This window comes from Eumetopias jubatus, unplaced genomic scaffold (assembly GCF_037043125.1).
Source record: "Eumetopias jubatus isolate StellerSeaLion01/CBP00866 unplaced genomic scaffold, mEumJub1_p1.0 scaffold_1, whole genome shotgun sequence".
Taxonomy (NCBI): Eukaryota; Metazoa; Chordata; class Mammalia; order Carnivora; family Otariidae; genus Eumetopias; species Eumetopias jubatus.
In genome coordinates this window covers 203,486,664-203,513,810 of record NW_028274807.1, presented here as the reverse complement: position 1 = coordinate 203,513,810, position 27,147 = coordinate 203,486,664, and the positions used below count along the sequence as shown (strand labels likewise).

The 27,147-nt window shown below is 54.0% G+C and overlaps 3 protein-coding genes across 7 annotated transcripts in view; all 3 read right to left on the bottom strand.

The window, feature by feature from the left end:
* PBX4 (PBX homeobox 4) overlaps nt 1-863 on the bottom strand; it is a 34,107-nt gene extending 33,244 nt beyond the window's left edge. For all 3 annotated transcript variants that reach the window (XM_028087095.2, XM_088028829.1, XM_028087096.2), the window contains exon 1: nt 660-863. In XM_028087095.2, coding sequence (XP_027942896.2) covers nt 660-811 — 152 coding nt within the window. In that variant the 5' untranslated portion in view covers nt 812-863. The remainder of the gene's footprint in view (nt 1-659) is intronic.
* Nucleotides 864-3,547: 2,684 nt separating this feature from the next.
* On the bottom strand, nt 3,548-16,335 carry LPAR2 (lysophosphatidic acid receptor 2). Its single transcript, XM_028087169.2, has 3 exons — nt 16,229-16,335; nt 5,467-6,208; nt 3,548-4,727 (listed from the first exon to the last, which is right to left on the bottom strand). Exons 2-3 carry the CDS (start codon nt 6,206-6,208, stop codon nt 4,414-4,416), a joined length of 1,056 nt encoding a protein of 351 aa, XP_027942970.1. The 5' UTR covers nt 16,229-16,335; the 3' UTR covers nt 3,548-4,413.
* Nucleotides 16,336-17,263: 928 nt separating this feature from the next.
* GMIP (GEM interacting protein) lies at nt 17,264-26,755 on the bottom strand. 3 transcript variants are annotated; one of them, XM_028126819.2, is made up of 21 exons: nt 26,644-26,755; nt 25,619-25,703; nt 25,066-25,141; nt 24,896-24,953; nt 24,463-24,588; nt 24,316-24,380; nt 24,108-24,215; nt 23,627-23,707; nt 23,347-23,517; nt 23,120-23,257; nt 22,579-22,775; nt 22,158-22,258; nt 21,995-22,084; nt 21,558-21,635; nt 21,335-21,489; nt 20,924-21,112; nt 20,671-20,808; nt 20,373-20,569; nt 19,641-20,031; nt 18,201-18,264; nt 17,264-18,069 (listed from the first exon to the last, which is right to left on the bottom strand). In XM_028126819.2, exons 1-21 carry the CDS (start codon nt 26,660-26,662, stop codon nt 17,690-17,692), a joined length of 2,907 nt encoding a protein of 968 aa, XP_027982620.1. In that variant the 5' UTR covers nt 26,663-26,755; the 3' UTR covers nt 17,264-17,689. The 3 variants fall into 3 exon arrangements, with proteins under 3 accessions (XP_027982620.1, XP_027982622.1, XP_027982621.1); XM_028126821.1 differs by lacking the exons at nt 25,066-25,141; nt 26,644-26,755 and having other exon boundaries at nt 25,619-25,707; XM_028126820.1 differs by lacking the exons at nt 24,896-24,953; nt 25,066-25,141; nt 26,644-26,755 and having other exon boundaries at nt 25,619-25,698.
* Nucleotides 26,756-27,147: the final 392 nt, after the last annotated feature.

Below are 27,147 nucleotides of genomic sequence, written 5' to 3'. Positions count from 1 at the left end.
AGCACCCAGCTGGATGCCCCCCACACAGGGAGTGTCTAATAAATATATGCTCAGTTAACACAAAGGCGGCTCTCCATCCTTCCACCCAGCTCCCCTACTAACTTTTCCTGATGGTTCACACACCAAATCACCCCCATCTCCTCATTCCTGAGTCCCACTGCCCACAACTCACTCTCCATTATCTGCTCTCAAAACTTCCCACCTCAGAAGTCCCACTAATGCATCCGTTTAGCGGTCCATCCCTCACAAATCCTCTCTCTCAGCCCTTACAGCCCCCTGCTCTCCTCTTATCCCTTACATTCCATAAACCCCGAAACCGCCTTTCACCATACACCTCCCCATCCACACACTCCCCTTAAGCCCATTCCTCTCGCCCCAGGATGGGCCCCTAAAACCCATCACCCGCTGCTTAGCCCCATAAGCCTTTCAATCCGTCGCATTTGACCTCATAAATCTCCTCGGCCTCAGAAATCCCCTTCAGTCCTCCCCGAGGCCCCACATCTCCCCTCCCCGCTCCCCGCCCACAGATGCACCCCCCCCCTCACCCTGCACCCTCCTCACCCCTCGGGCCCCCTGCCAACTTGGCCCTGGCCCCTGGGCCCGCCCCCTTCTCTGCCGTGACTTGGGGTGGCCCCGCCCCCGTCGAGCCCGCGCAGCACCTGGCCTGCGCCTCTTCCAGGCTCTGGTCGGTGATGGCCATGATCTGCTGCAGGACCTCGCCTGTGTCGGGGCCCGGAGGGGGCCCGGGCGGCGGGCGGCGCGGGGCCGGAGGAGGCGGCGCGGGGCGCTGCGGGCGCGGCGGGGAGTCCATGGGCGGTGGGGCCGGGAGAGCGCTGAGGGGGATCCGCCGGGCCTGGAGCGCTCACAAGGGCGCCGCAGCCAACCACCGCCACTCGCGCGCTGCGCGCGCGCGCCCCAAGCCCCACCCCTCTCCACCGCTTCCAGCCAACCGCCGCCAGCCAGGAGGCCGCGCGCCGCCCACGGGCACGCCCCTAACAGCCCCTTTCAACGGCCCAGGACCCGGTTGGGAGTTGCCGAGGCAACAGCTCTTCGCACCCACACCCTCCTCCTTCCACCCCCATATCTCCTCCTCCCTCACCTGCTCAGAGCACTGATTCCTGCTTAGAGACCTTAATCCGTCGTAGGGCCCCTCACATCTCCTCACAGCCCCCACACCTCCTCAGAGAGGTCCCGCATTTCCTCAGAGACGCTCAAGTCTCCTCAGAGAACCCCCATCTCCTCAGCGCCCTCTACTCCCCACCAGAGCTCCCACTCCTCCTGAGCCCCCATTCCTCCTTAGAGCCTTCACTCCCCACAGGTCTCCATTCTTCCTCAGTGTCCCCATATCTCAAATCCCGCCACCTCCTCTGGAACCCACACATCTCTTCCGAATCCCCACTTCTCAGGGTACCCCACTTTTCCTTCAAGCCACCCCTTCCTTCTCAGAAATCCGATTCTCAGATCCCCACCAACACCCACCATTAATCTCCAGAAGCCTTGAGCCCCAGAGCCCTCCTCAGTCCCCTAATGGTCCCCTCAGTCTCAGCCCCATCAGATGGGTCACTAGGGCTCCCAGCCTCCCGGCCCTTCCCCTTGGAACTTTCCACGAGGGGTGCAGGTGTGTGCGGTGACGGTGGCTGAGTGATTTTCTCAGCTGCACAAACCAATTCTCCTTTCAAGGTCCGGCTTATAAATGACCTCGGTTTTATTCATTCTCTCCATTTACCGCAATCTGGACCTAGAATGCCCAAGCCCGCGGTCACTGAACTACTGAAGGATGCTTCCTGAGGGTCTCCTCTGAGGTGTACCCCAAGTAAGGGTGACTCTCCACAAGTCTTTGTTTCTGGCCACTAGAACTCATGCCGTCAGAGAAGGATCGTCGTGTGAGGGAAAAGGAACGGACTGGACGTGAATCACTTCTCCAAAGTCATTGGGACCTGCTGGAGCCTGTTTGCTTTGAGCGCAGATTCCAGATGCAGTCTCATAAAGGGTCCTCAGCCTCTCTGGGAACCCTTTAGGGCAGGGCCCATCTTCTTCCCATTGCTGCTGGAGAGGAAACTCAAAACATCTGGTGTGATTGGATTGGAGAACTCCAAAAAAAAAAGACAGCAGGGAATGGAAATGAGTGATTTGGGCCAGTGTTAGGAACCACTTTGAAAGCTCCCTGATTAAGGAAACCCAACACTGGGCCCCAGTTAGAGGAAGTACTAGAACTTGTGGGGCCCATGGAGAGCTGTTGCCCTGCGCAAAACTTCAGCCCTGCACAGGAAGCGTAAAAGTTGTGGGTAATTTTGGTGTTCTTCAGAGAACAGTGGTTCTCTGAACATAGGACTGAAAGCTTTAGGGACCAAAGCTTGAAGGGTGGAGAGACCTACAAGGGAGGGAAAAACCAATGGGACAAGATGCCAAAGGAGACCGGAGGAGTGTGGGTTAGAACCTGGGGGAAGCTGATGTAAGAGCAAGTGAAACACAGAGCTGCTTTTGGGAGGACTTCGGGGTCCCCACCCCATAGGAATTGGCTTTGGCACCCAAAGTGTCTGTCTGTCCAATAGGCCTGGAGCTTCACAGAGGCAAGGACTGCATCCTTCATGGTCCTATGCCCAGGCCCATGGTGTACAGGGCTCGCTTGGGTCACCATCTCTGGAGATTCTGGCCTCAGGCCCTGGGAGTCCTGCTGTCCGTCTTGGATCCTGAAGTACCCAGCAACCCAGTTCATTCTTGCCTCCACACAGAGCTGTCTGAGGGCAGGGGAAGTTTTCTCCAAGGGAAACCTAGCCCCATTTAATGTAGAAGGACTTCGATGTTTTTGGTTCTTCCACGATGTGTACTTTAGTGGTTTAAGAATTTGGCCTCTAATGGGAGGCCTGAGTCCACATTCTAGCTGTTATTTAGCATGTGAACCTTGAGTAGAGCTATAACCCTGTCTCCTCCCTGGTGAAGTGGAAGCAGAGAATCCAGATTCTGGTCTACACTGTACCTGGCAGGGTGCCTCCATGAGCATCTGAGAGGGGGCTCATCATGGCATGTCTGAAGACTTGGGGGGCTGTGGGGTGAGGTGAGGAAAACCAGGCTGAGGTCATGACCAACTTAGGACATTGTGGGGATCCAAAACTCTTTCTCCAGGGGCCTCTCTAGTCCCTTGATTCAGCTCTGTGACCTTTGGAAGCTGTGTAACCACAGGCCAGATTGCAACCTCTCTGAGCCACAAAGTGTGCATCTGCACCACAAGATGCAAGTAATGATTAAATAATGCACCTACAGTGCTTATCAGTGTGCCAGGCACATCCGAGGAGTTTGAGAAATGGCAGCTCTCAAATTCTGCATCCTGCAGTATTTGCTTCACGGGCTCCACTCCCCCTGGCCCGTAGGTATGGATGGATGTAGGTGGTGGGGTGCGCAATGGGATGGACACGCCTGACTGTTAATAACCCAGACCCAGACGAAAGGGCAGGCAGGAGAAAGAGGGCTCACGCAGGTCAGAGACCACTGTGGGCTCCAGAGGACAGAGACAGATGGGGGCGGGGAGTTAGAGGCAGGGGGACACACAGAACGGATGCAAGACCTCCAACAAGAGAGATGGAGAGGGGCGCCTGGCTGGCTGTCAGTAGAGCCTGCCACTCTTGACCTAGCGGTTATGAGGTCAAGTCCCACGTTGTGTACAGGATTTAAAGAGAGAGAAAGAGATGGAGTAACAGCCGTGCAGAGCTCAAGAGGAAAGAGAACAGGGCTGAGGAGATCCCAGCCTAGCCCGAGCTGAGGCGGAAAATTCTGGAACACAGGGACAGAGGGACTATCTGAGTTGATGACAGAAAATGCTCTGGAGACCTCAGTGGAAAAAAAGGTTTACTCCTTACATCATATGCTCTCCCCACAGACTCCCCTCAATTCTAATTGGGACAGGCAAGACCCCAGAGGCTGCAAGGGGCCACAAACCTTTTCCCAGCTCATGCTCAGCACCCCTCAGTCTGTGCCCCTAAAGAATCAGCTTCGGGCAGATGGTGCATCCATGGGCCATCCTTGTCACCCTGTCGCACTGGGCAGAGTGGCCTGAGAGAGCCCTCATGTCCCCCATCTTTAGCACCCACACTACCACAGAGGAGGAAGCGGTCCACAGGGTTTACCAGGGATGTGCAGTAAAGATAGAAAGTGTCAGTTAGAAAACTCCACAACCTGAGATGATTGAAGAGCCGATTCCTGAACCCCCTCTGACTCTCTCCTGGGCATTTAGAGATGACCCCAAACCCCCGGGCCTCGGGGGCAGGCAGAGCTGTGGGCCTGGGGAAGGCTGGCAGGGGCGTCGTGCCACGGCAGACTGAGGATCTGTCCTGCAGCTTAGGTAGAGCCCGGTGCGTTTGCAAGCAGGCGGGGGCTATACTGTGGCATGTGCAGCACCCCACTGAAGTCCCAGGCTGGCTAAAGGGTGGAGTCCATCAGGGGGTGGCCATTCTCTGGAAGCATGATGCGAGTGCTGGCACCTGTTCGGGTGGAGGGTGCATAGCGGGCAGACTCGTGGGTGGACCGGCGAAGGCACAGACCGCAGAGGAGGCGGCGGAAGGTGCGGCGCATCTCAGCATCTCGGCATGAGTACACCACGGCATTGACCAGTGAGTTGGCCTCAGCCAAGAGTAGGAAATACTTCTCCACGGCCAGAACGTTGCAGGACTTGCAGCCCAGACCGTCCAGGAGCAGCACCACCTGGCCTGGCGTCCAGCAGACCACGAACGCCCCTGCAGGATGGAGCCTGAGGTGAGTGGGGCCAGCTCTGGGGGCCCAGCACCCACAGCTCAGAGCTCAGGGCTGGGGCGGGGGGTCCTCCAGAGCTCAGACAATAGCTGTGTAGTTTGCAGGGCCACAGCAGCCTGACAGCTTTCTCTGATGTGTCTGCCAGAAAGGGATGCCTTTCCTGACTGGTACATGGTAGACAGGGCGCTGGACATTTCTACATGGAGATTTGTTCTGTGGGGGAAAGGAGGTCACTGTGGGACAGGCCAGTTACCAGGTGGGGGAAAGAGGGGTCATGGGGAAGAGTCACTCCTTGTTCTTGGGGTAGGGGCGTGTATCCTCGCGGGATGCACGTGTCGCCTCCCCCACTCAGACCACTCTACAGCCAGACTGACCTTATCGCTCCCTGCTCAGAACTCGGGAGGGCTTCCCATGGAACTCAGAACAAAATCTGACTCTTGCCTGTGCCCTCGAGGCAGTGCTGACCACCTCTCCTGCTTCTCTCCAGCCACTTGGGCCTCCTCCTCCTCTTCTTATTTGGGGGCATTTGGCCCGGTCCTGCGGGGCTCTCACCTTCTGTTCCCTCGGCCTGGAACTCTTCCCTTCCCCAGCATTCAGGTCTCTGCTCAAATGTCACCTCCTTGGAGAACATTCCCCACCCAAATGATCCCCTCCCATGTCTCGTGGGAGTCGGGGGGCAGCAGGGTTCCTGCAACCCTGGGCCAGCTGAGGGCACTCACTCACCCAGGATAATGACAACGGTCTTGACCAGGCTGAGTGTGGTCTCTCGGTAGCGGGGGTGGCAGCTGACGTGCTCCGCCATGCGCTGCACCCTCCGCCTCACATAGAAGAAAATGCGGGTGTAGACAGCCACCATGAGCAGGAAGACAAGCAGGCTGGACAGGGCCCAGACAGCCAGGTAGGAGCGGCTGAGCAGGGGGGCCATGCGTGAGCAGCGGTCCAGGGCACAGAGGCAGTGCCACGAGTGGGCGGGCAGCAGCCCCAGGCCCAGCGCGGCCACCCACACCCCCACGATGAGCAGGACGACACGGCCGCGGGGCAGGCGGCTGTGCAGCTGCACGGCCATCACGCTGCGGTGCCGCTCCACGGCGATGGCTAGCAGGGTGGCCACCGAGGCGGTCAGGCTCGTGTCCAGCAGGCCCTGCCGCACGAACCAGCCCTCCAGCGAGAGCCGGGCGGTGCGAGGGCCTGTGTGGAACATGAGGAAGAGGTAGGCCACACCAGCAAAGAGGTCGGCTGCGGCCAGGTTGCCGAGCAGGTAGTAAATGGGCTGGTGGAAGCGGCGGTTGGAGGCAATGGCTGCGATAACCAGCAAGTTGGTCAGCAGCACCAGCACGCTGACAGTCAGCCCCAGGGCCACCACAACCACATCCTTGGGCCGCCAGTGGGAGCTGAGCTCCTTGCCACTGTTGTTGTAGAAGAAGCCGATGGTCTCATTGTAGTAGCACTGGCCCATGGTGACCATCTGGGGGCACAGAGGGAGAGGTCAATGCAGGTGGCATTTGTTGGAAGGACCCAGGAAGAAGCAGCAGCCAGAAGGGAGGGTCAAGACAGGAAGGGCAAGGGTCTCGAACTCAGATGCCTCAGGGTAAAGTGGCGGTGGTGGGTGATGTGGGAAACAAAGGCAGAAGAAAAATTATTAAATTTCCTTACTACCTACAGCCCATTGATAAGTCCTTGAAACAGGCAGAGTGACATTCCTCTGGGGACCCAACTGTCTCGATCTTAATACTTTGCTAAGGGCAAAAGTCAATCCTAGCCCGACACCCCCCGCCCTCGACCCCAGGATCCTGTAAGTCTACTTTACATATAAACATTCCTTTGGAAATTTCCTTTATCTCTATCCTCCAAGGTATGTGTTGGCAATCATCCCCCAAGCATATGGCCCACCAACATACATCGGAAGGGTCTCATGACTAAGGTTTCATCAGACGGTAATAAATGACCTTTCCCCAACAAGAGCTAGCCCCCTCAAGGTCCTGGAAACCTTGCTTCCAGAATTCCTATGAGACTTAGGGATCCCTAACCCCCTCCCAACTTGAAAGTATACAATGGGCCACCCCTCATGACCCCGGTGCAGCTCCTTCTGCCCACGGGTCCTGTCCCCGGGCTTTAATAAAACCACCTTTTTGCGCCAAAGACGTCGCAAGAATTCTTTTCTTGGCCGTCGGCTTTGAAGCCTAACATTCTTTCCTACATCATATGGTGCCCAACGTAGGGCTTTGAGTCCAGAGTCACACTGGACTCTGAGCCCTGGTGCAAACTTGGTGAGTACTTTTCTCTCCTCTTCCTTTACTTTCATTCCAGGGGCCCTTCAAGGAGCATGGTCTTATTGGAACACTTGCATGTCGATTGCTCAGGCTGCAATCCTCTAGCCGGTGGCTACTCTAAGGGGAGGAGAAAGTCTGCCTTTTGGCTGGAAGTTAGTACCTGGCCGGAATGGTAATAAGACCCAGACACTTGATGCCCTCTCTTTATTCCTGACCTTATGCAAAGTTGTCTGTCTTGGGCATGGGACAGCCACCTAAGTCACCAGGACGGCTGCCAATCTTAAGACTCCCATGTGAGGTTTACTCCTGATTGATCTAATGTGACCCCTTTCACATCCCTGGTCTAGCCACTTCTGGCCATGGGACCTCCACTGGGAGCCGGCCACAACCAGTACCCGATTGAATTAAAACCCAACTGGGACTGTTTCCTAGGGAAGTTGGCTATAAGGACTACATGTGTTGGAATGTTGCTTAGATCATGATGGATTTCTATGTTTACCATTTTCCGTCATTGTCCTCTAATAACTACTTAAACTACAAAATTTGGCAATTTCCCCTTGTAAAACTTTTCTAGTGTTCTCCATGGGATAAAAATGGCAGGTTCTTAAAGGCAAGGTAAAATAAGGTGTGACCTTGACAGTACGACCTTCAAGGCATGGTATTTCAGTTCATATGCCAGGCACCCATCTGTAGCCTAGGATGCAATGGGGAAGCAGGGGGACACTAGCATCCCTCCGACAGGGGCCTTTAACGGTGGTGGTGGTCATTTTGTTTGGGGGACTTTGACACCAGGAACCTCTGACATACCCTGTGCATGGGACGATACCTGGGAGTCAGGGGTGGGGGGGAGGGTGGGGAATTTTCTAGGTAATGGACCTTCTCTTCAGTTCCCAAGGACTCTCCTTTGGGGTGCCTTTTAACCCACTGGAAACAATTCAGACTGCAAAACTTAGGAAAGGACTGGGCTCCTGTAACCCTGCATGGCCTCCGTGGGATCTGTCAGATCTTTTCTGCAGGAAATAGGGTAGATGGACCTAGGGTACCTTCATTGCTCATACCTAGGCCTTCATTGCTCTACACCGGGACCCCGACCTAAGGGCCTCTTGCAGATTGTATTTGCCCGAACGTGTTGACTAGCGAACTCCCCCTGACATATTGGATGATAATTATCTAAACAGGCCTTCTCCAAATAAACCCAGGTTGCTGGAGGAAACGCAGGCCATCCCTAGCAAAGGGGACTCTGACTCTCTCACTGTTCCTCCTCCTAATAGATGTAGGGGCTTCTCCCTCACTCATTTCCCGGGTTAATGGCTATAACTAGAGCCAACTGTGCTTACTCCGCCTTGGGACGGGGTACTTTAAGGAATATTCCCAAGTAGCTGCCAAAACTCCCTTTGTTTCATGGAAATTCCCTGTCTTCTCTGGTCTGACACGGGCTGCCTGTTCCCCCTTGTTGGCGGGAAAACATGGTGTTTGCTCCTCTGTTGGAGATGATGACCTCTAGAACTGGGAACCCTTTCTGGGTCTTCTAGGAGCACTTTGCCTCTTCTGCCTTCCCCTCCCCCTCCTCTTGTTTTCGCACCACCTTGGGTGTGGCCTACATCACTGGCTTCTATACCATGCTCCGTGCCTCCAGCACCACTGGCTTCTCCTCCTACCCTCACTATCAAGGAGGCTTCTCCTCCTACCCTCACTATCAAGGAGTGAAGAAGAGCACCCCCTGGACCTAACACCACCCACTCCTGATTTCTCCACCAGTATCTCAGGTAAAATTCGACAATGGGAAGGATCCAGGTGGAACATAATTCAGTATTTAAACTAAGTTAAGTTTGTTGGTTTAATTAAGATAGGTCTTTTCAAGTTGTCAGCACTAAATGTGAAACATTTATTCTATCTAGGCTTACTGGAGGTCAAATAAGTTCATGTTATCTCTTGCAATTTGTTAGCAAAAAGATGACAAAAATGATGGTTGTCTGTCTCATCAAAGTTTTCATAGGTAATTGTTAAGATAGCTTTCAAAGTCTTTGAGAACCTGAAACTTTAAAGCTTTGCTTGGATGATAAATGGGATTAAATTCATTGGACATCTAGGTCTTTTCCAAATAGGATAAAGTGCTAAATCATTGATAACTGACATAGATTTATGCTTTTAACTTCTTATTGCAAAGAAACAAAGAATATTTGGGTCTGTTGGTAAACATGCTTTGTGCTTAACCAGTTCATAAAGTTGCTGTCTAAAGAGTTCTGGTGAAACAGCTCACAATTGGTTACTACTTAGTTTTCACTGGAGACTAAGGTTTCTTTTTTTCTTTCCTTTTTTTTTTTTAAGATTTTATTCATTTATTTGAGAGAGAAAGAGATAGCGAGAGAAAGCACAAGTGGGGAAGAGAGGGAGAAGCAGGCGATCCCAGGACCCTGGGACCATGACCTGAGCCGAAGGCAGTCGCTTAACGGACTGAGCCACCCAGGTGCCCCGAGACTAAGGTTTCTAAGAGTGAAAAATTCTAACTGTAATTAAGACTGATGGAAATAAGAAAAGCAACTCTGCATATGAAAGAAAGATATCAGGATTGGAAATACATTTTTGTTGAAGGTAAAAGAAGGTAATTTTGTCCTAAATGAAACTGGTTGTTTAGAAAGAAATGGCTTGGGACAAAATCTGAATGCAAAGGAAAGCTGTAGAAGGTTTGTGATGGGAAATCTTTGGAAAAATTTTAGGTGTGGTCAGGATGGACTAAGATTGAATGAATGGATTTTTTTTTAAGATTTTATTTATTTATTTGACAGAGAGAGACACAGCGAGAGAGGGAACACAAGCAGGGGCAGTGGGAGAGGGAGAAGCAGGCTTCCCATGGAGCAGGGAGCCCGACGTGGGACTTGATCCCAGGACCCTGGGATCATGACCTGAGCCAAAGGCAGACACCCAATGACTGAGCCACCCAGGCGCCCCAGGATTTTTTTTTTAAGGTTTTATTCATTCACTTGACAGAGAGCACAAGTAGGCAGAGTGCAGGCAGAGGGAGAGGCAGAAGCAGGCTCCCCGCTGAACAGAGAGCCCAGGATGCAGGGATGCAGGGCTCAATCCCAGGACAGATGCTTAACCCACTGAGCCACTCAGGCGCCCTGACCATCCCTAATCCTACTTAGGCATGTGCTTTAAAACTTTGTAAGGTTTTAACAAACTTCCCCAAGATTGAAATCGTGAACAAAATCTCATTGACTAATTAGGCCTATTTGTTTGGTATGTTACGTTCTGGTATAAGGTCAACATCATTCGATATTCTGGCTATTGAAGTGTTATATGTCACAGAAATAACTGAGTTTCCTTGTCAATTGCATCATAATGAACTCTCATATCAGATTATTAACAATGTCCATTTCTGGGGTGCCTGGGTGGCTCAGTCGGTTAAGCATCTGCCTTCGGCTCAGGTCATGATCCCAGGGTCCTGGGATCGAGCCCCGCATCGGGCTCCCTGCTCGGCGGGAAGCCTGCTTCTCCCTCTCCCACTCCCCCTGCTTGTGTTCCCGCTCTCGCTGTCTCTCTCTCTGTCAAATAAATAAATAAAATCTTTAAAAAAAAACAAACAAACAATGTCCATTTCTGAGTTTCTGTCATTTATAGTTTTTCTTATTCTCTTGCAAAATGAGTTTCATCTTCGGGGCCCCTGGGTGGCTCAGTCGGTTAAGTGACTGCCTTCGGCTCAGGTCATGATCCTGGAGTCCCGGGATAGTGTCCCATATCGAGCTCCCTGCTTGGCGGGGAGTCTGCTTCTCCCTCTGACCCTTCCTCCCCTCATGCTCTCTCTCTCTCAAATAAATAAAATAAAATCTTTAAAAAAATTGAGTTTCGTCTTCAAGGAGATTCATAAAAAGGACTTTGAGGACAAATACAGGAATTTAATATCTTTAAGATCAAAACTGAAATGGGTAAGAATTTCCAGAACTAACTAAAAAGCTGCATTCAAATGAAATAAGAACTAGTAACATGGTACTAAATGAACTAAAAAGATGATTATAGTTTTGTGACACTTGTTTGAAACATTGCTGGTTCTCTAATGTTTACTCTTCCAGATTAAGGAAACTTTCTTTTAAGATATCTATGACTTACAGAAATGTGATAAAAGTATTCATTTGTGAACAAATTCACATATTTAACTTTTCTCTCTACCTGAACCCTCTGAAATTAAAAAGGTCTCAGTAAGTATTCTTTCTTCCATGGCAATCATAGTTATTTGCATAAGTTTAATAAGCATCGTTCTCCTTTTAACAGGACACCATTGGAAATATTGGTTATTTTACCAAGGCTTTGACTGGAATGTCATATTTGAGAGAGACAGGCATAGACTCAGATATGACCAAACAGCTTTAAGAAACTAAGGTTGACTGGGGCACCTGGGTGGCTCAGTCGGTTGAGCATCTGCCTTTGGCTCAGATCATGATCTCAGGGTCCTGGGATCGAGTCCCACGTCAGGCTCCCTGCTCAGCGGGGAGTCTGCTTCTCCCTTTCCCTCTGTCCCTCCCCCCTTCTCCTGTGTGTGCTCTCTCTCTCTCAGATAAATAAAATCTTAAAAAAAAAAAAAGAACGGGCCCATGGGGTCCTGTTATTATCCCCACAGAATAACAAGCATGAAGATTGTCTATACGAGCTATTGTGGCAATTTTTCTCAAGTTTACCTCACATTGTCTAGCATAGGTAAACAACAAACATTTAAAGACAATCAGATCTAGAATTTAACATCCACAAAGGTGTGTTATTGGAACATGATTTTTCTCTCTAAAATAACCCTTATTGGGCGCCTGGGTGGCTCAGTTGGTTAAGCGACTGCCTTCAGCTCAGGTCATGATCCTGGAGTCCCAGGATCGAGTCCCGCATCGGGCTCCCTGCTCGGCAGGGAGTCTGCTTCTCCTTCTGACCCTCCCCCCTCTCATGTGCTCTCTCTCACTCTCTCTCTCTCAAATAAATAAATAAAATATTTTAAAAATAAAATAAAATAAAATAACCCTTATTTCCAAAGATAGCCAAATCAAGACTAATTTGTAAGTCCAATTTTGAAACCTGGAACCATAAAGCCCCTTGGAAATGTTGGCCTGATACCTTGCTTACAGAGTTCCCAGCAGCCTTACCAGGTAAGTAAAGAATGTCACTTCCTGGCAGGTGCAAGAATCTCCAGTTAGTTTGGGAACCTCATGAAGAGGAATCCGCCCACATCTACAGGTATTGCTGGTATGTCTGATGGCAAGCACTTGGCTTGGCTTCTGGCCTGGAGAGGCTACTAAAAGTTCAACCTAGAGATTCCTTATAAAAAGTTCCAGCAAAACAGATTCTAAAAGATCTATATGATCAACCACTATTCTTGCTGAGCTTATATAAATAATTAGGTCAAGTTTGTTAAAATTGGACTTACAAATTAGTCTTGATTTGGCTATCTTTGGAAATAAGGGTTATTTTAGAGAGAAAAATCATGTTCCAATAACACACCTTTGTAGATGTTAAATTCTAGATCTGATTGTCTTTCAATGTTTGTTGTTTACCTATGCCAGACAATGTGAGGTAAACTTGAGAAAAATTGCCACAATAGCTCGTATAGACAATCTTCATGCTTGTTATTCTGTGGGGATAATAACAGGACCCCATGGGCATATTATTTTTTTTAAAGATTTATTTATTTATTTGAGAGAATGAGAATGAGAGAGAGAGAGAGAGAGAGTACATGGTGGGGGAAGGGTCAGAGGGAGGAGCAGACTCCCCACTGAGCAGGGAGCCCGATGCGGGACTCGATCCCGGGACTCGAGGATCATGACCTGAGCCGAAGGCAGTCGCTTAACCAACTGAGCCACCCAGGCATCCCGGGCATATTATTATTTAAACAACTGGAAAATGGGATTGATTCCCCAATGATTATATAACTCAACTAGCACCTTGACCAATTCTATGTGGCTGGGATGATGAAATCGTTCCCTAAAAGCCAGAGCATATCCCACTACGTAGGCTTGTGGAGATAATGGGTGACTCCACTTTCTTTATGATTGGATTGGATGATGCACTTGGGGATGCCCTTATCTCTTGACAAGTCTTCTCCCACTTGCCAGTGATTCTTTATAATTAGGATACTGTTAACACTGGACCTCAAACAAAGAGGGCTTCTTGATGGCTTCATCCCTCATAGTCATATTTATCCTAGAAGTCACCTCTGTTTAGATACAATTGCAAACAAAGGCTTTAGCCAAGCATACAGTAGCCCTCCTGGTAAAAGGCGCCTCAAAGCTCACTATGGGACAGTCCCTGACTAGAAGGACTTCACATCAGCTCCAGAATATCTTAGAGACCAAAGGTCACCAATGGATGATGGAGGCCGACTTATTAAATACCAGGCTACACTTATAGATATGCCTGAAATAATACTTAAAACCTGTCAAACTTTAAACCCAGCTACCCATATGCCTGGACCTGATCATCGTGCCTCTCTATAGAGCATAACTGTTTAGAGGTTACTGATCTTGTTTATTCTAGTCAACCAGATTTAAAAGATTCCCCTTTCAAAAATGCAGATGACAGTTGGTTTGCTGATGGCAATAGTTTCATGGAAAAAGGAATTAAGAAAAGCTGGGTATGCTATAGTGCTCACTCATGCCTGCAATTGCCAAAACCTTAAAAAGTAATACTTGTACTGACTCCAAATATGCTTTCCTAGTCCTACATGCCCACAGAGCGATTTGGAAGGAAAGGGGATTATTATCAAGCTATAACTCCCCAATCAAATATGGGCCTTAAATTAGGACTCTTCTTTTTTTTTTTAAAGATTTTATTTATTTATTTGAGAGAGAGAGAATGAGAGATAGAGAGCACGAGAGGGAAGAGGGTCAGAGGGAGAAGCAGACTCCCTGCTGAGCAGGGAGCCCGATGCGGGACTCGATCCCGGGACTCCAGGATCATGACCTGAGCCGAAGGCAGTCGCTTAACCAACTAAGCCACCCCGGCGCCCGAAATTAGGACTCTTCTTGAGGCTGTACACCTACCTCAGGAGGTAACTGTAATTCACCTCAAAGGATATCAAAGAATATGACCTTAGAATCTAAAGGAAACAATTTGGTAGACTGTGCAGCCAAAGCAGGCAAACAAAATAAACAAATATAAGGCTTTTACCAGTCTTAACTCCAAAAAAGTCCTTAAGTCCAGCCTATTCAGACCAAGAAATGTACAGGATTGGCTTGTTAACAATGAGGGAAAAATCTTTATACCCAAAAATAAGCAAGGGAAGGTAACACAGGGCTTACACCAGGCTCCTGATTTGGGTAAAAAGGCCACGGAGGGGGCAAAAAACTTTGCTAAGAGAAACTGTCTGTAGATTTGGACTCCCTTCATCCCTATAAAGTGACAACGGGCTGTCTTTTATTACACAAATTCAAAAGATGGCCCTCCAAAACTGAATACCCTTGATATCTTGACTGCAGTTAAAGGAGGCCCAGAATTAGATGACTGTCTCCTAACGGGACCCAATGGCTATGCGGCTCTAACTTGTGTCCACGGCTTCCCCCAGGCTGGATAGGCCACTGTACTAGGTTTTGCCTGGATGCACGGACGCATTCTTAAAACCATTACCAACCCAGCCAACCTTCTAAATTTAACCCAACAGTGGACGCGTTCTGTGTTTCATTGGTATGACCATCTAACATTCATTTTTGTTCCCTCTTTGGGACCAGAGGGTGTTGTTTGGCACATGGAAGCTCTTAATAAGTACATGGTCAAAGCCCTAAATGACACTCAAAATAGCATTTCTCTACTAAATACTGAAGTAACACAAACGTGTAAGGCAGTTTTACATAATAGCATGGCATTAGATGTTTTAACTGCTACACAAGGTGAAACTTCGGCTATCATAAAAACAGAATGCTGTATATACGTTCCAGATTACCACAAAATATTTCTGGGTTTCTGATATGAATACTCACATTGGCCCTTTAGATGATCCCTCTCTTTCCTTTAATGATTGGTTAAACTTCTGGACTGGAAGAGGATTTTTGTCAACTATCGAAGGACTCTTATTTGGGCTTTTCTTTTTGTTGGACTTATCATGTTTTGCTGTTTTCTCCCATGTCTCTCCACTTGGTGCCAAGACACCTTCGCTGCTATAACTTCAAGCCAAGAGATGATCCCTTCCACTCAGAAAGATCCACACATGCAGTCTCCCTTGGATTCAGCTGCCTATGCCTTTTGTAACTCCTATATCTATATAAGCCACAACTGACCAATGTTGACCCATAGGTAGGGGCATCTCTATGCCCCTATTCAGCAGGAAGAAGTGGCAGAAGATGAGACCTTCCACCCTCAGCAACCTTAAAGATTTAAGGGTCAAAACTGTTCAGGGGGGAATAATGTGGGAAACAAAGGCAGAAGAAAAAATTATTAAATTTCCCTACTACCTAGAGCCCATTGACAAGTCCTTGAAACAGGCAGAGTGACATTCCTCTAGGGACCCAACTGCCTCGATGTTAATACTTTGCTAAGGGCAAAAGACAATCCTAGCCCGACCCCCCCCCCCCCAACCCAGGATCCTGTAGGTCTACTTTAACATATAAACATTCCTTTGGAAATTTCCTTTATCTCTAAGCCCAAGATGCATGTTGGCAATCATCCCCCAAGCATATGGCCCACCAACATACATTGGAAGGGTCTCATGACTAAGGTTTTATTAGACGGTAATAAATGACCTTTCCCCCTCAAGGTCCTGGAAACCTTGCTTCCAGAATTCTTTAGAGACTCAGGGATCCCTAACCCCCTCCCAACTTGAAAGTATATAATGGGCCACTCCTCAAGACCCCAGTGCACTTCTTTCTGCCCACGGGTTCTGTCCCCGTGCTTTAATAAAACCACCTTCTTGCACCAAAGACGTCTCAAGAATTTTTTCTTTCCTACATCAGTGACCAGGTCGACCAGAGTGGACAGCTATGCAGCCCCAGAAGTTGGGCGGCGGGTTTTGGGCGCGAGTGCTCCCACAGCGGGCGGGGCATCGGGCCATTACGAGTGGGACGGAGGACCCTGGCGGCCTCCCAGACAAAGGGGGCGGTCAGGAAGGCGGTGGCGGGCGGGCGGGCGCCCCTGGGCTGGAGGAGGAGCTGGGACAGAGGGGAGGAGGGGGCGGTGCCCGGGCCTCACAGGCACGTGCCGCGCCCTCCCTGGGACCCGCGCCCACCCACCACCGTCAGTACCCGCCTCACCTGGGCCGCCCGTCACGCCGCAGACGGGGCGGCCTCCCGGAGGGTCGGGGTAGGCCCCAGACCCATAGCCTGGTGACCACCGCAGGAGCGGAGGAGCGTCCGGTGCGCTGAGCGCGGGCAGCCGAGAGAGCACGGGAGGCGGGGTCCCGCCCCTGTCCCTGCCTGGGCGCGGCGCCCCGCCCCCCGCCACCTGGGGGAGCCCCGCCCCGTCTCCGCCACCTGGGGGAACCCCGCCTCTGCAGCCGCGGTAAAGACAGGGTCTCCCGGAACCGCAGCCCCCCCATTTCCTCCCGGCCTCACGGCCTCTGGGTCGCCCCTCCACTTCCGGCGCGGGACCCCCGCCCCCGTCCTCGCCCACCTCACACGCACGCAGTTTAGAGCCTTCCGGGGGCTGAGTCACTCACTGCACCAGAATTCCCGCCGTGACCTCGCGCAGCCTGGGCACAGCTCCGGGTGGTCTCAGGGTCCGCGCCCCCACCCGGCCCCACCCCCCTCGCTTCCTGGCGTCCAATCCGTCGCCGAGTTCCAAGCCACGCCCTGATCCGACTGGTCTCCCACCGCCGGGACCCCCGCCCCGCCTCCGCTTCTCCAGCACCGAGATACCGCGCGCAGCGGCCTCCGGTGCCCCTCGGACCTCTCCGGCCCCAGCTGACCCTGGGGCCGCACTTAAGTTTCTCGAAATCCCGCCCCCGCGCCCTCCGCCCCCGGCAGCGCTGCCCCCTGTCCGGCCCCGGCTTGTGGCGGCCCTGGGCTCCCACGGCCCAGAGCACACAGCCCCATTGTCCCGGTTATCTGCACTTTGTTATATTTGTTTGATTATGCAGGACCGGATCGGGGACGTGGAGCTCCGGGAGGGCCGGGCCGGTGTGACTCAGCCTGGTGCCCAGGCCCAGCCAGTACTGCTTGTAGGTGCTCAAGGATGTGTCGGGATGAAAGGGGGCCTTGGTTCCTCTGGTGGGTAAAACGGGGCCAAAGGATGCTGCCCTCACCTAGCTCTCCCATCACCCTCGCCTGGCAAAGAAAGACACTCAAGGGTATAAAGGACATGGTTTATTCCCAGGCCATCAGACCCCAGGTACCACCAGAATGTTGAGTCTAGGCTGCCCACACCCTCCAAGAGCTGGTTACCTGAGGTCAGCAAAGGAAGCAGACAGAGGTGGGGGAGTGGGCACCAACCAAAGTAGCAAAAGGCACCCCTGTTCCAGGGGTCAGGGACTAGGGTGGACACCAAGGATCCCATGACTTGTACTGACCCTGAGTACTGACCCTGACTCACCTCTGAACCTGAGTTGCCCTGATGGGCAGTGACCTATGTCTAGTGGGGGGGGGGGGAATCCTGGTATATTGTCCCCAAAAGGGTTTTAGTCCCCCAGGCCATGTAGTCTTTCCTTACAGGAACTCTCCAGAACCCCCAACACTGAACACCTCAGTCCTTTCCCCTCAGTCAGAATGCTGGGATGGTCAGAGATGGTCCTCGGCTTCCCCAGGTTGGGGGTCTGGGCAGCAGGTGGCCTTGGGCACAGCTTCATGGTGTAGCTTGGAGAGTAGCCGGGCTGTCTCCTGGGTGATCTCAAAATGTTTGGGCAGCGGGGTGCGGCGCAGAGGGCTGCCCTCAGGCGAGGAGGAGGCAGCAGCGGGGCCAGGTCCCCGCCTCCGCAAACTCCCTCGGGTCACTGATGTGACAGGGGTCTCCTCGCTCAATTTGGAAGCTACCAGGGCCAAGCTGGACAGCTGGTGGGTGACAGGCCGCACGCCGCCCCGGGGATATTTCACTGGCTGACGGCTGAAGTGGCCACGGGATTGTGTCCCCAGGAGTGAGTCCTCTGGACCTTGGCTGGACACTGTGGGTTGGCATGGTCAATGCTGAGCACCGCTAAGTCCTCTGGATTATCTCGGGGGAGTCATCTCTCAGCCAAGCCACCCCAGGCAAGGACACCCCTACAACTCCTGGGCTGCTCCCCAACATACTTACCTTCCCCTCCCTCCTCTTTGGTGTCCTCAGCCACTTCTCTCTGGTCTCTCTGTGGAGCTGGAATCTGTAGGAACAAACCCAAGACCAAAACCCAACAATAAAATCCCAGTTCTTTGAGACTCTTGGGGAGCTGAGGGTTTGTTCCTGGACACGTAAAAGGTCTGTTGCAGTTTTGGTATCTGGGGAGACGATGCCCTTTAACAGTATACTGCTTGTCCCCTTGTACAGAGCAATATTATTAGTCGCAAACTGTGGGCTCCATGAAGGAAGGAACAAACGCCCTTGCTCAGCAGAGAGCCAGCCCAGGGAGTGACTTAGCCATGTCCGCATTAAGACCAGGTGAACTACCTGTCTCCATCCTGCTCTGCTCTGCAAACTTGCACCTGCGTTTCAATTTATCTGTACATCCTTCAGTTGATCCTTTAGCTAAATGCTAATAGCAGCTGGAGTTCTTTCTACATGTCCTGAGCACTTTCTGAGCCATATACCATTGCTCAGAGACCCAGCGCTCACTGACAGCCCCTTTACCATCTCTGGGCCGCTATGGAGGGGAGGTGCATGCTCTCCGGAATGGTGTGTGTAGCAGGATCTGAGGGACAGGGAAGCCACCAGTAGGAGTCTCATCTAAATGGTTTTCACTAACAGTATCTACCTCTCAGGGCTCTGTTGAAGATGACAGGAAGCCTATAAAGTGCCAATGTATAGTAGATGCACGGTGCGTGGCATTCCACAGACCCCTCTTTGGCCTCACTTTCTACCACCTTCTCCTCACTAATTCATTACAGCTCAGGGCTGCACCCTAAACACACCGGGCATACCCTCACCTCAGGGCCTTTGCACTGGCTATTCCCTTGGGAACACCCTTCCCCAGATCTCCATCTGGCTCATTCCTCACCCACATCTTTCCAGTCATAGCTCAAATCCACCTTCTCCATGAGACCTGCCCACAGCATCCCATTTACTGCTACAGACTGCCCTTCACCTCCCCTTGTGCCCCCAGTGTCTCTTACCCTTTCTTCTCCATAGTACTTGTCACCTTGTAATGTCCTATAAACTGACGTTATACCATATTTCTTATTTGCCATTGGTTTCTTTCCCACTAAAATGCAGTCACCAAAAGGATGGGGTCTCTGAATAATTTACTCACTGATGTATTTGTAATGCCTACTACAACAGTGCTTGGTATATAGTAAATGTTCAATAAATATTCTGTTGAAGGACTAAATGATCACCTGTGTTAGTAACTCTGCAGAGCTGTACCCTGTCATTCCTCCATTATTACCTCCATTATTATTACCCACCACTCCATTCCTCACTTTTAGGGAGAGAGGGAATGAAAGAGAAAAATTTAAAGGCAAAGGAAGGAAGGAAGACAGGAGAGTGAGAGGATTAAATGGAGAGAAGGCCCTCCCCATGTCTGTGGGCCCAGTGGGTTCCTACCTCAGGAGGCGTGGCCTCAGGATGCTTCTCCAAGGTACCGTGGGGCTCAGGGTCTGGGTCGGAGTCCGAGGCTGGGACTGGGGGCAGGGGATCTGGAGCAAGGTAGGAGGGTGGTGGCTGGGGGTTGTTGTTTATGAGGGGCCCGGGGGCTGGACTGGGGTCTTGGGGCAGGGGCTCAGTGGCCACGGGGAGGTCGTCCATCCCAAAGATTTGCTCGTAGTATACAATGAGGAACTCGACGAGCTGGGCCTGGTGCCCAGAGTCTAGTAGGCAGGTGACAGGGCCGGCACCAGCTGTCCCTGGACCGTCCGGTGGCCGCAGCAGCGTTGGCCCAAACACAATGCCCAGGTTGTTGGCAGACATCTTGTTTTCCTCAAACTGTGCAGCCACCCTGGGGATGGTATGAGGAAAAAGATCAGAGCGTGGAATGCATGGTCACTGGCCATCAGGTAGGAGCTATAGGCCAGGCTCATGGGAACCTGCCCAAGTCACGGGTAAGTGGTCCCAGGCGTTGTTGGGGACTGGCAGAGACATGCCTGGCAATGGAGATCAGGGGTCAGCACCCAAAGTCTAGAATCATGTATTAAAATTCAGAGCTCAGAAAACACATGCAAAGATCAGAAGTCAGTGTCAGGGGTCAGTCCGAGGTCAGTAGTCGTATGTCCACGGACAGGGCCACAGATCCGTGCCTCAGGTCAGAAGTCACATTTCAAGGTCAGGGACAGTGCACACCTGAACAGATGGGCCACCAGGTGCCGCAGGGTGCTGTAGTTAGAGTCAGGCAGCTGCACCAAGAGGGTCTTCAGCGAGCGGATAACCTCAGGGCTGGGGCTGGGGGTCCCAGGGTCGTGCCCAGGGTCTGCATGCAGGGTCTTAGCCAGAGAGATGAAGGCGTCGTAGAGGTGGAAGGGGACCACGGGGTCAGTGAGCTGGGGGTGGAATGGCGGGAGGGACATGGGTGTGGGTGGGCTGCAGAGGGTCCTCAGCCTGAGCCCGCCCGACCCCTATCCCCGAGCCACTGAATACCCACCTCCTGGAGGAATCTCTTGAGAACACTCGAGACATCATGAGGCGAGTTTCCTGACATGTCCACCAATGCTCGACCATTCTCAAGAGCCTGGCACAGCCGCTCCACACGGACCCGGGACCCGCTGACCCGATAAATGCCCTGCGGGGCAGGGGCAGGGGCAGGGGCAGGGGCAGGAAATAGACATCTGGCTCACCAACCTGGCCATCAAGAGGGCCAGGTCACTACTGGGGGTGGTCAAGAGTCAAGGCAGCACCTGCACACCCAGAGCACGATGTTCTATCTCGGCCGTGCACTTGGTGATCACAAAGGGCACCTCCTCCGGGAAGTCCCTGGGCAGCTGCAGGAAGTCGACCCCAAAGAGGGGCGTCCGGGCTGGGAGCCGCCTGTGTCCACAGATGATCAGCAGAGTCTCCAGGCAGCGCTTGTGACAGGTCAGAAAGCACTGAGGGGAAGGTCATAGGGTCAGGGAGGTCATCAGGGGTCAGCGGGTGAAGAGAGGTCAGAGGGATCCTCAGGGGGCAGGGGCCTCATAGGACATCATTAGGTCAGGGCATGTCCCAAGGGCAGAAAGGTCATAGGGATTTCAGGTCCGGGGGGGGGTGCCTGGGGTCAGGAAGGTCACTGGGGTCAGAAGATGTCATTGGTTGACGGGCCCAGGCCACACCTCCTCGCACTCGGTTCCGCTGACCATGAAGGCTTCACACTCGCGGCACTTGGCTGGGCCCCGAAGTCGCCGCAGCCGGTGGGTCTGGGCCGCGCTGGACAGCGTCCACTTCCTGAAGGGGCTTCCTAGACCGTTCTCCAGCCCATCTACCAGGTCTGTGGGGGCACAGGGTCAGGGGTGCCTGGTCCAGCCCCCGCCCCACCCCACCTGCTTCCAGCCTCACCAGGGTCTCGCTCCTCAAAGTCATCTGAGGACTCGGTGCCTGTGGATGAGACCTTCACCAACCGCCTTGTGCCAGAGCCTAGATGCAGAGGGTCACAGAGGTTGGGGGCCACAGGGGTCATGGGGAAGCTCCAGGGCTAAGGAGATATTCCTGGTTTTTAGGCTTTCCAGAACCACCCACGGATGCCCTTGGGAAAAGGGTTAGAGGTTAGGAGGGAAGTCAAGTCAGAGATTGGGGGCTGGAGAATGAGGTCAGCAATCTGGGGGGTGGTTCAGAAACTGGCTCAAGAGAATGGATCAGAGGATGAGGAAACTAGGTCAGGGGTGCACGTAGATCAAAGGTCAAGTGATAGGTTAGAGATGGAGGGCCAGAGCCTGGCCAGGGTCCGGAGGAGAGTTCCAGGTAGGGAACGGGTTAGGGCCGGGTCCTGGCCCCACCTGGGCTGGAAGTGGGAGAGTCCAGGGACCGAGACTCGCCGCCACCGCCCATACTGTCCATGTCGCTGCCTGGAGTCAGGCCTGGAGTTCCTAGGAGGGAACAGGTCAATTAGGACTGACCCGAGCCCCAGCACCACTCCCTCTGCCCCCTCACTGTGCTCACCCTGCCAGCCTGCGTCAGCCCAAGGGCCTGCCTCCGCTGCGCTTTCATCCAGCCGAGGGGGTGGGGGGCAGGAGAGCTTCTTTCTTGTGTCCAGGGGAGAGCTGAAAGGAGAGGTTTGAGGGCTCTGAGGACCAGGAAGCTGCTCCGGGATGACATCACCTATGCATTGCATCTAGGAGGACCCAACTCCAAGCACTTGAGTCTGCAAGCCTTGATACCAGTGAGCACCCAGTAGAGCAGCAACCCTAAAGTCTGGGATCTCCCAGAACTGGAATACCCACCCCCACAAGAGCCTTGCATACTAAATCCAAGAACTGAGGCTTTGAGTTTTCTGACCCCCAAGTACTCAGCCTGGTGGTGCCAACAGCCGGCAACTGTCTCTGGGGCTCATTTCTGACCCCGCTCCTGGGAGGAGGCCCACCTGTGCGCGGCGGGCAAGAACTCCTGGAAGGAGAAGGCAGGCGGAGGGGGTGGTGGGGCCTCGGGCTGCAGCAACCTCACGAACTCCTGGTAGCGCTGGCCGGGCTCGAAGGGCTCACAGCACTCCGCCAGGGCGGCGAAGGCGCGGGGGCCACGCTCGGCCTGGGCCCCTCGAAGCCCAAACAGTCCCAGGGTCACCTGCGGCGGGGGTGGGGGGGTTGGGTGGTTGGGGAGCGCAAACTGCAGGGAGAGAGGGGCGGAGCCTGATCTTTAGAGACACCAGTGCGGCCAGGGTTTGGGGGCGGGGCGAGCAATGAGAAGAAGCTGGGGGGCGTGGTCAGAGCCTGGTTTGGAGGGGTGGGGGGGACGGGGAGACAGGACCCGCTGGGGGTGGCGCCAAGGCTGAGGTGTGGTCAGGGACTGAGGGTGGAAACCCGCCGTCTAGGGAGAAGGAGTCCTAGGCCCTGGGGACGGGTTAGGGGCAGAGGGCCCTCAGCTGGGGCCAAAGGAGAATATGGGGCGGCAGTGGGAAAAGGTCTCACCCGCCTCAGCACTTCGTCCCCCTGCAGCACCAGCTTGCGCACATGCGACACGATCCGCTGCTTGGCGGCCTCCAGGTCTTGCTGCCGCGCGTTGGCGTCGCGGACGCAGGTCTGGTACAGCGCCATGGCCTCCTGCACCTGGGGAAACCAGGGCCCGGGCACATGTGGGACAGAGTGTGGGGCGGGGTGCGCCGAAGCGCTGGGGGGGCACCGGGCCGGGTCCCCACCTTGGCCTGGGCCTCTTCTCGAGATCGCCGCCGCCGCTCCTGCTGTTTGCTGGGCCCCGGCGAGGCCTGGGGTGCTGGGTCCTCAGGAGACGCCTGGGAGCGAACCCACAGGTCCTCGCTGCGCTGTACATACTGGAGCTGGGCCCTCCGCAGAGCCTGCGCTGCGTCATTCTGGGGCCGTGGGGGGGTGGGGGCAGGGACAGAAGGGGACAGATCAGAGCCTCTTCCTCCCCTCCGCCAGCCCAGCGGGTGCGCACCCACCCACCCTGCCGGGACTCACCATCCGCTTCTGCTCTTTCAACCACTGCTCCTTAAACTCCTTCCTCCACTTCTCAATCTCATTTCGTTTGGCTGCCAGGGGCTGGCAAGGAGGACAGATGGGGGTGTTGCCTCAGGGCCACCCGACCTTTCCGCTCCCTGCTACCATGTGCCTTTCATCCTCTGGACCCTCTCCCGGGTCTGCACTCTCACCCACCCACTGGCTCTCCACCTCATCCTTTCTAAAGCCTGGACCCAGAGATGCCAAAGCTCTCTTCCTGGGAACACTCAGTGCCTTGCCCCCGTTCAAGTCCTGCAAACAAACAGAAGCAGTTTTGCAGTTGCACAGGAAGCCTGGTTTGAATCTCTGCTGGGTAACCCTGGGCAAGTTCCTCAGCATCCCTTTGCCTCAGCTTCCTCATCAGCAAAATGGCACTGATGGTTAAGTGCCTTCTCCCTGGGGAGGTGTGAATGGAATAGTGCATGCAGCAGGGCCCCCTCACCTGGTAGTAATCTCTTTTCTGCTGGGCCACTGTTTCCATGGCCAGGGCTCCCAGGCTGAGGTCGTGTTCCAGAAACAGGGTGTAGATGTACTGCAGTGGCATGTGGCTCTGGGGGGGTGAGGGGGAGAGAGGGAGGGTTGGTGTTGGAGGATGCTGAGGATCTAGGGGGTTTAGGGCTGGGGTTCTGGAGGGGTCTGGTCATGGCTACCTGCTGGTGGATTGACACCTTGCCAGCCTCGGCGATCTTCATGATGCTTTTGGCAAATTCTAGCTCTGGGGGGAGACAGCAGGGGTCTGAGTTGGGCAGGGTGTGGGCACTGCCTGGGGCCTGGGGCTGGGCAGAAGGGGTCCTCACCAAGGCTGGCTCTCTTCTCCGTCCAGGCCAGCAGCTCCTTGGCATAGCGGCTCCAGGTCTTGGCATAATCCAGAGCTGCATCCACGCCCCCCGCGGTCCGAATGAGCCGCAAGTCCAGTTCTTCCCCTGGGGCAGGAGGGCGGACCTCTGACCTCTGACCTTCTGTGGCAGCTTTCCCTGAGCCCCAAGCCCGACCAGACCAGTGACCCCTATTCTACACTCTATGGCTCCCCCAAATATCCCTTTATGATCTTGTCCAGGTTGCAATTTTATACTGATTCTCCACCCAGACTGGGGGCTCCCTGACGGCAGGGGCTCAGCTCTTTCGTGTGTACTGCCGTGTCCCTGGTGTGCGGAACTGGCAGGGGGTGACAACTAGCTGAAGAAGGACTCCTTTCTGCCCCACTCCCCACCCCACCTCAAAGCCCCCTACCTGTAAGGGGCGCAGGACCCTCCAGGGAGGGGCCACTCCAAAGTCTGGTTTCCCTGGTCTGAGGGGGAGGGAGACAGCATTCAGGAGCAAGCAGGGCAGGGGCTTCAAGCCCCTAGAGCCCCTCCCCCTGGAGATGCCCTCCTCCCTGCCTCCTTGGTGCCGCCCTTCACCTCAGTGGCTGTGGGGGTCTTGTCAGACTCTGGGTCTCCTGAAAGCACGGGGTCTCCAGGCAGCATCTCAAGGGTCCTGGGAGGTAACGGTGTCAGGATGCCACCCTCCACCCAGTCTGTCTTGCTTAGGGGTGTCGGGGGCCCCCAGGGCAGTGTGAGTGATGGTCCTGGATATCATCTCTGTGACATCTCTTGTATCTGGGAGGTCTGAGTGGTTTGGGGGGGTGGGGAGGACCAGGTGTTTTTTGTTTTTTGTTTTTTTTTTTATGGAACTTGAGAGAGTTTGAAAGGTCCCAGGTGAATCTGGGGTTCACAGAGTGGGATTATAAGGATCTCAAATGTTTAAGGAGTCACAAGGATATATGGGGGTACTAGGACCGTTTTAGGGATTTCCAGTGGTTTTGGGGGGCTGAATTTTGGGATTTTTCAGGTGTTTTGGAAGGACCCATCTTAGACTTCTCAGGTTACTAGGTAAGTGGACCCAGATGTTATAGGTTCCTAATGAGGCACCTAAATGGTTAGGGATTTGGGGGTGGCCCAGGCTCAGACTCACACATTCCCCAGTGAGATCTCGAGGTTGTCCAGGCTCCGGAAGATGTCACTGTACCTCTTCCTGCTCTCTGGAGCCAGGGGTAGCCCTGGGGGAGGGGAATGTCATACATGGGCCAATCAAAGCCTCCCTCCACCCACGGAGGCACCGACACCTAGGCCCTTAGCCAGTTGTTTGGAGGTTGGAGAGAGAGAGACAGAGAGTGTTCTGGACCTGTACAGAGTGCGGGATGGGGGCGGGTGTCAGAGTCAGGACTGAGGCAGTGTGGCCTGGGGTGAAGCCAACTCAGGGCAGGCAGATGGACTCAGGCACAACCCAACACAGAGACAGCTGCTTAGAGGAACAGAGACACCCACACACACACATGGGCCCAGAAGCAAAGCGACAAAACAGATGCCCCAGATGCAGCCACACTGTCCCTGGAGAGAGAGCCAGGTTGACAATAGAACCACATGGACCTCAGGCCAGACAGATGGAAATACACGTGGGAGAGACCGGCACAGAGCCTGTGGCACAAACACATAGGGCAGACTGAAAGCAGAGGAACATAAAGACCGAATGACACTCGATATGCACAGCAGAGACACAAAGACAGCCGGAAATACAAGTCGGACCTTGCCACATTTCTGCCACAGCCCCCGTTCTAGGGGGCCCACATCAGCAATGCCTCCTCCCCTGACTACGGAGGAGCCGAGTGGGGATTCTGCCGTGTCGCCCTCTCCATCAGCGGTCATGACACCCTGCCCCCATGACAAATATCAGAAGCAGAAGCGGCCACTTCCCTTTCCTGGGCCCCCTCCCCCAGGCATCCGGGGTGAAGACTCCAAAGGGGGAGGGGGCGAGGGAATGATGTTCTGGGCCCCTCTCGGCTTGGGGGGTCCTCACAGTGGAGGATGCCCGCATCCCTCCCATTCGAGACTCCTTTCCCCGCTCTCTGGACGGAAAGGGACAGGCGAGACCACTCAATTTAGGAAGTGGGGTACGGTTTGGGGAGGTCCCTCTCGGATCCCATATCCCGGACCGCCTACCCGGCTCTGCTGCGTCCATGGCCCGGTCCGAGGATCTCTCGGCGGGGACCCGGACCGGGATGGGATCTCGCGCTGGCGGGGCCCAGCCCCGATTTCCTGCCGCGGACGCGGCCGCCGCCGCCGCCGCCGCCCGGGTTCCGCGTAGCCCCGCCCAGCGCAGGCTAACGCCCCACGCCCAAACACGCCCCTGCTCAGCAGAGGCTCCGCCCCCGGCTACCCCTCGGCCGACTGGCCACGCCCCAAGGCTCTACGCGCCCTGCCCGAAACGCGGGAGATGCTGTGGGGCCCGGGATTCTAGTGCGACCATCCCAGTCCTGGACACCCCATGGCTCCATGCCAGCCGGGGTTCTCCTCGCCAGATCTTTACGCGGCCCCAAAGCCCCAGCACACTCACTGTCCGGGGCGCCTGTCCCTGAATCTTCTACACTCCGCGACGCAGCGACTTCCCTGCCCAAGGGCCTCTTGGACCCCTGAACCCATACGGGCTCCACTGGATCCATGGTG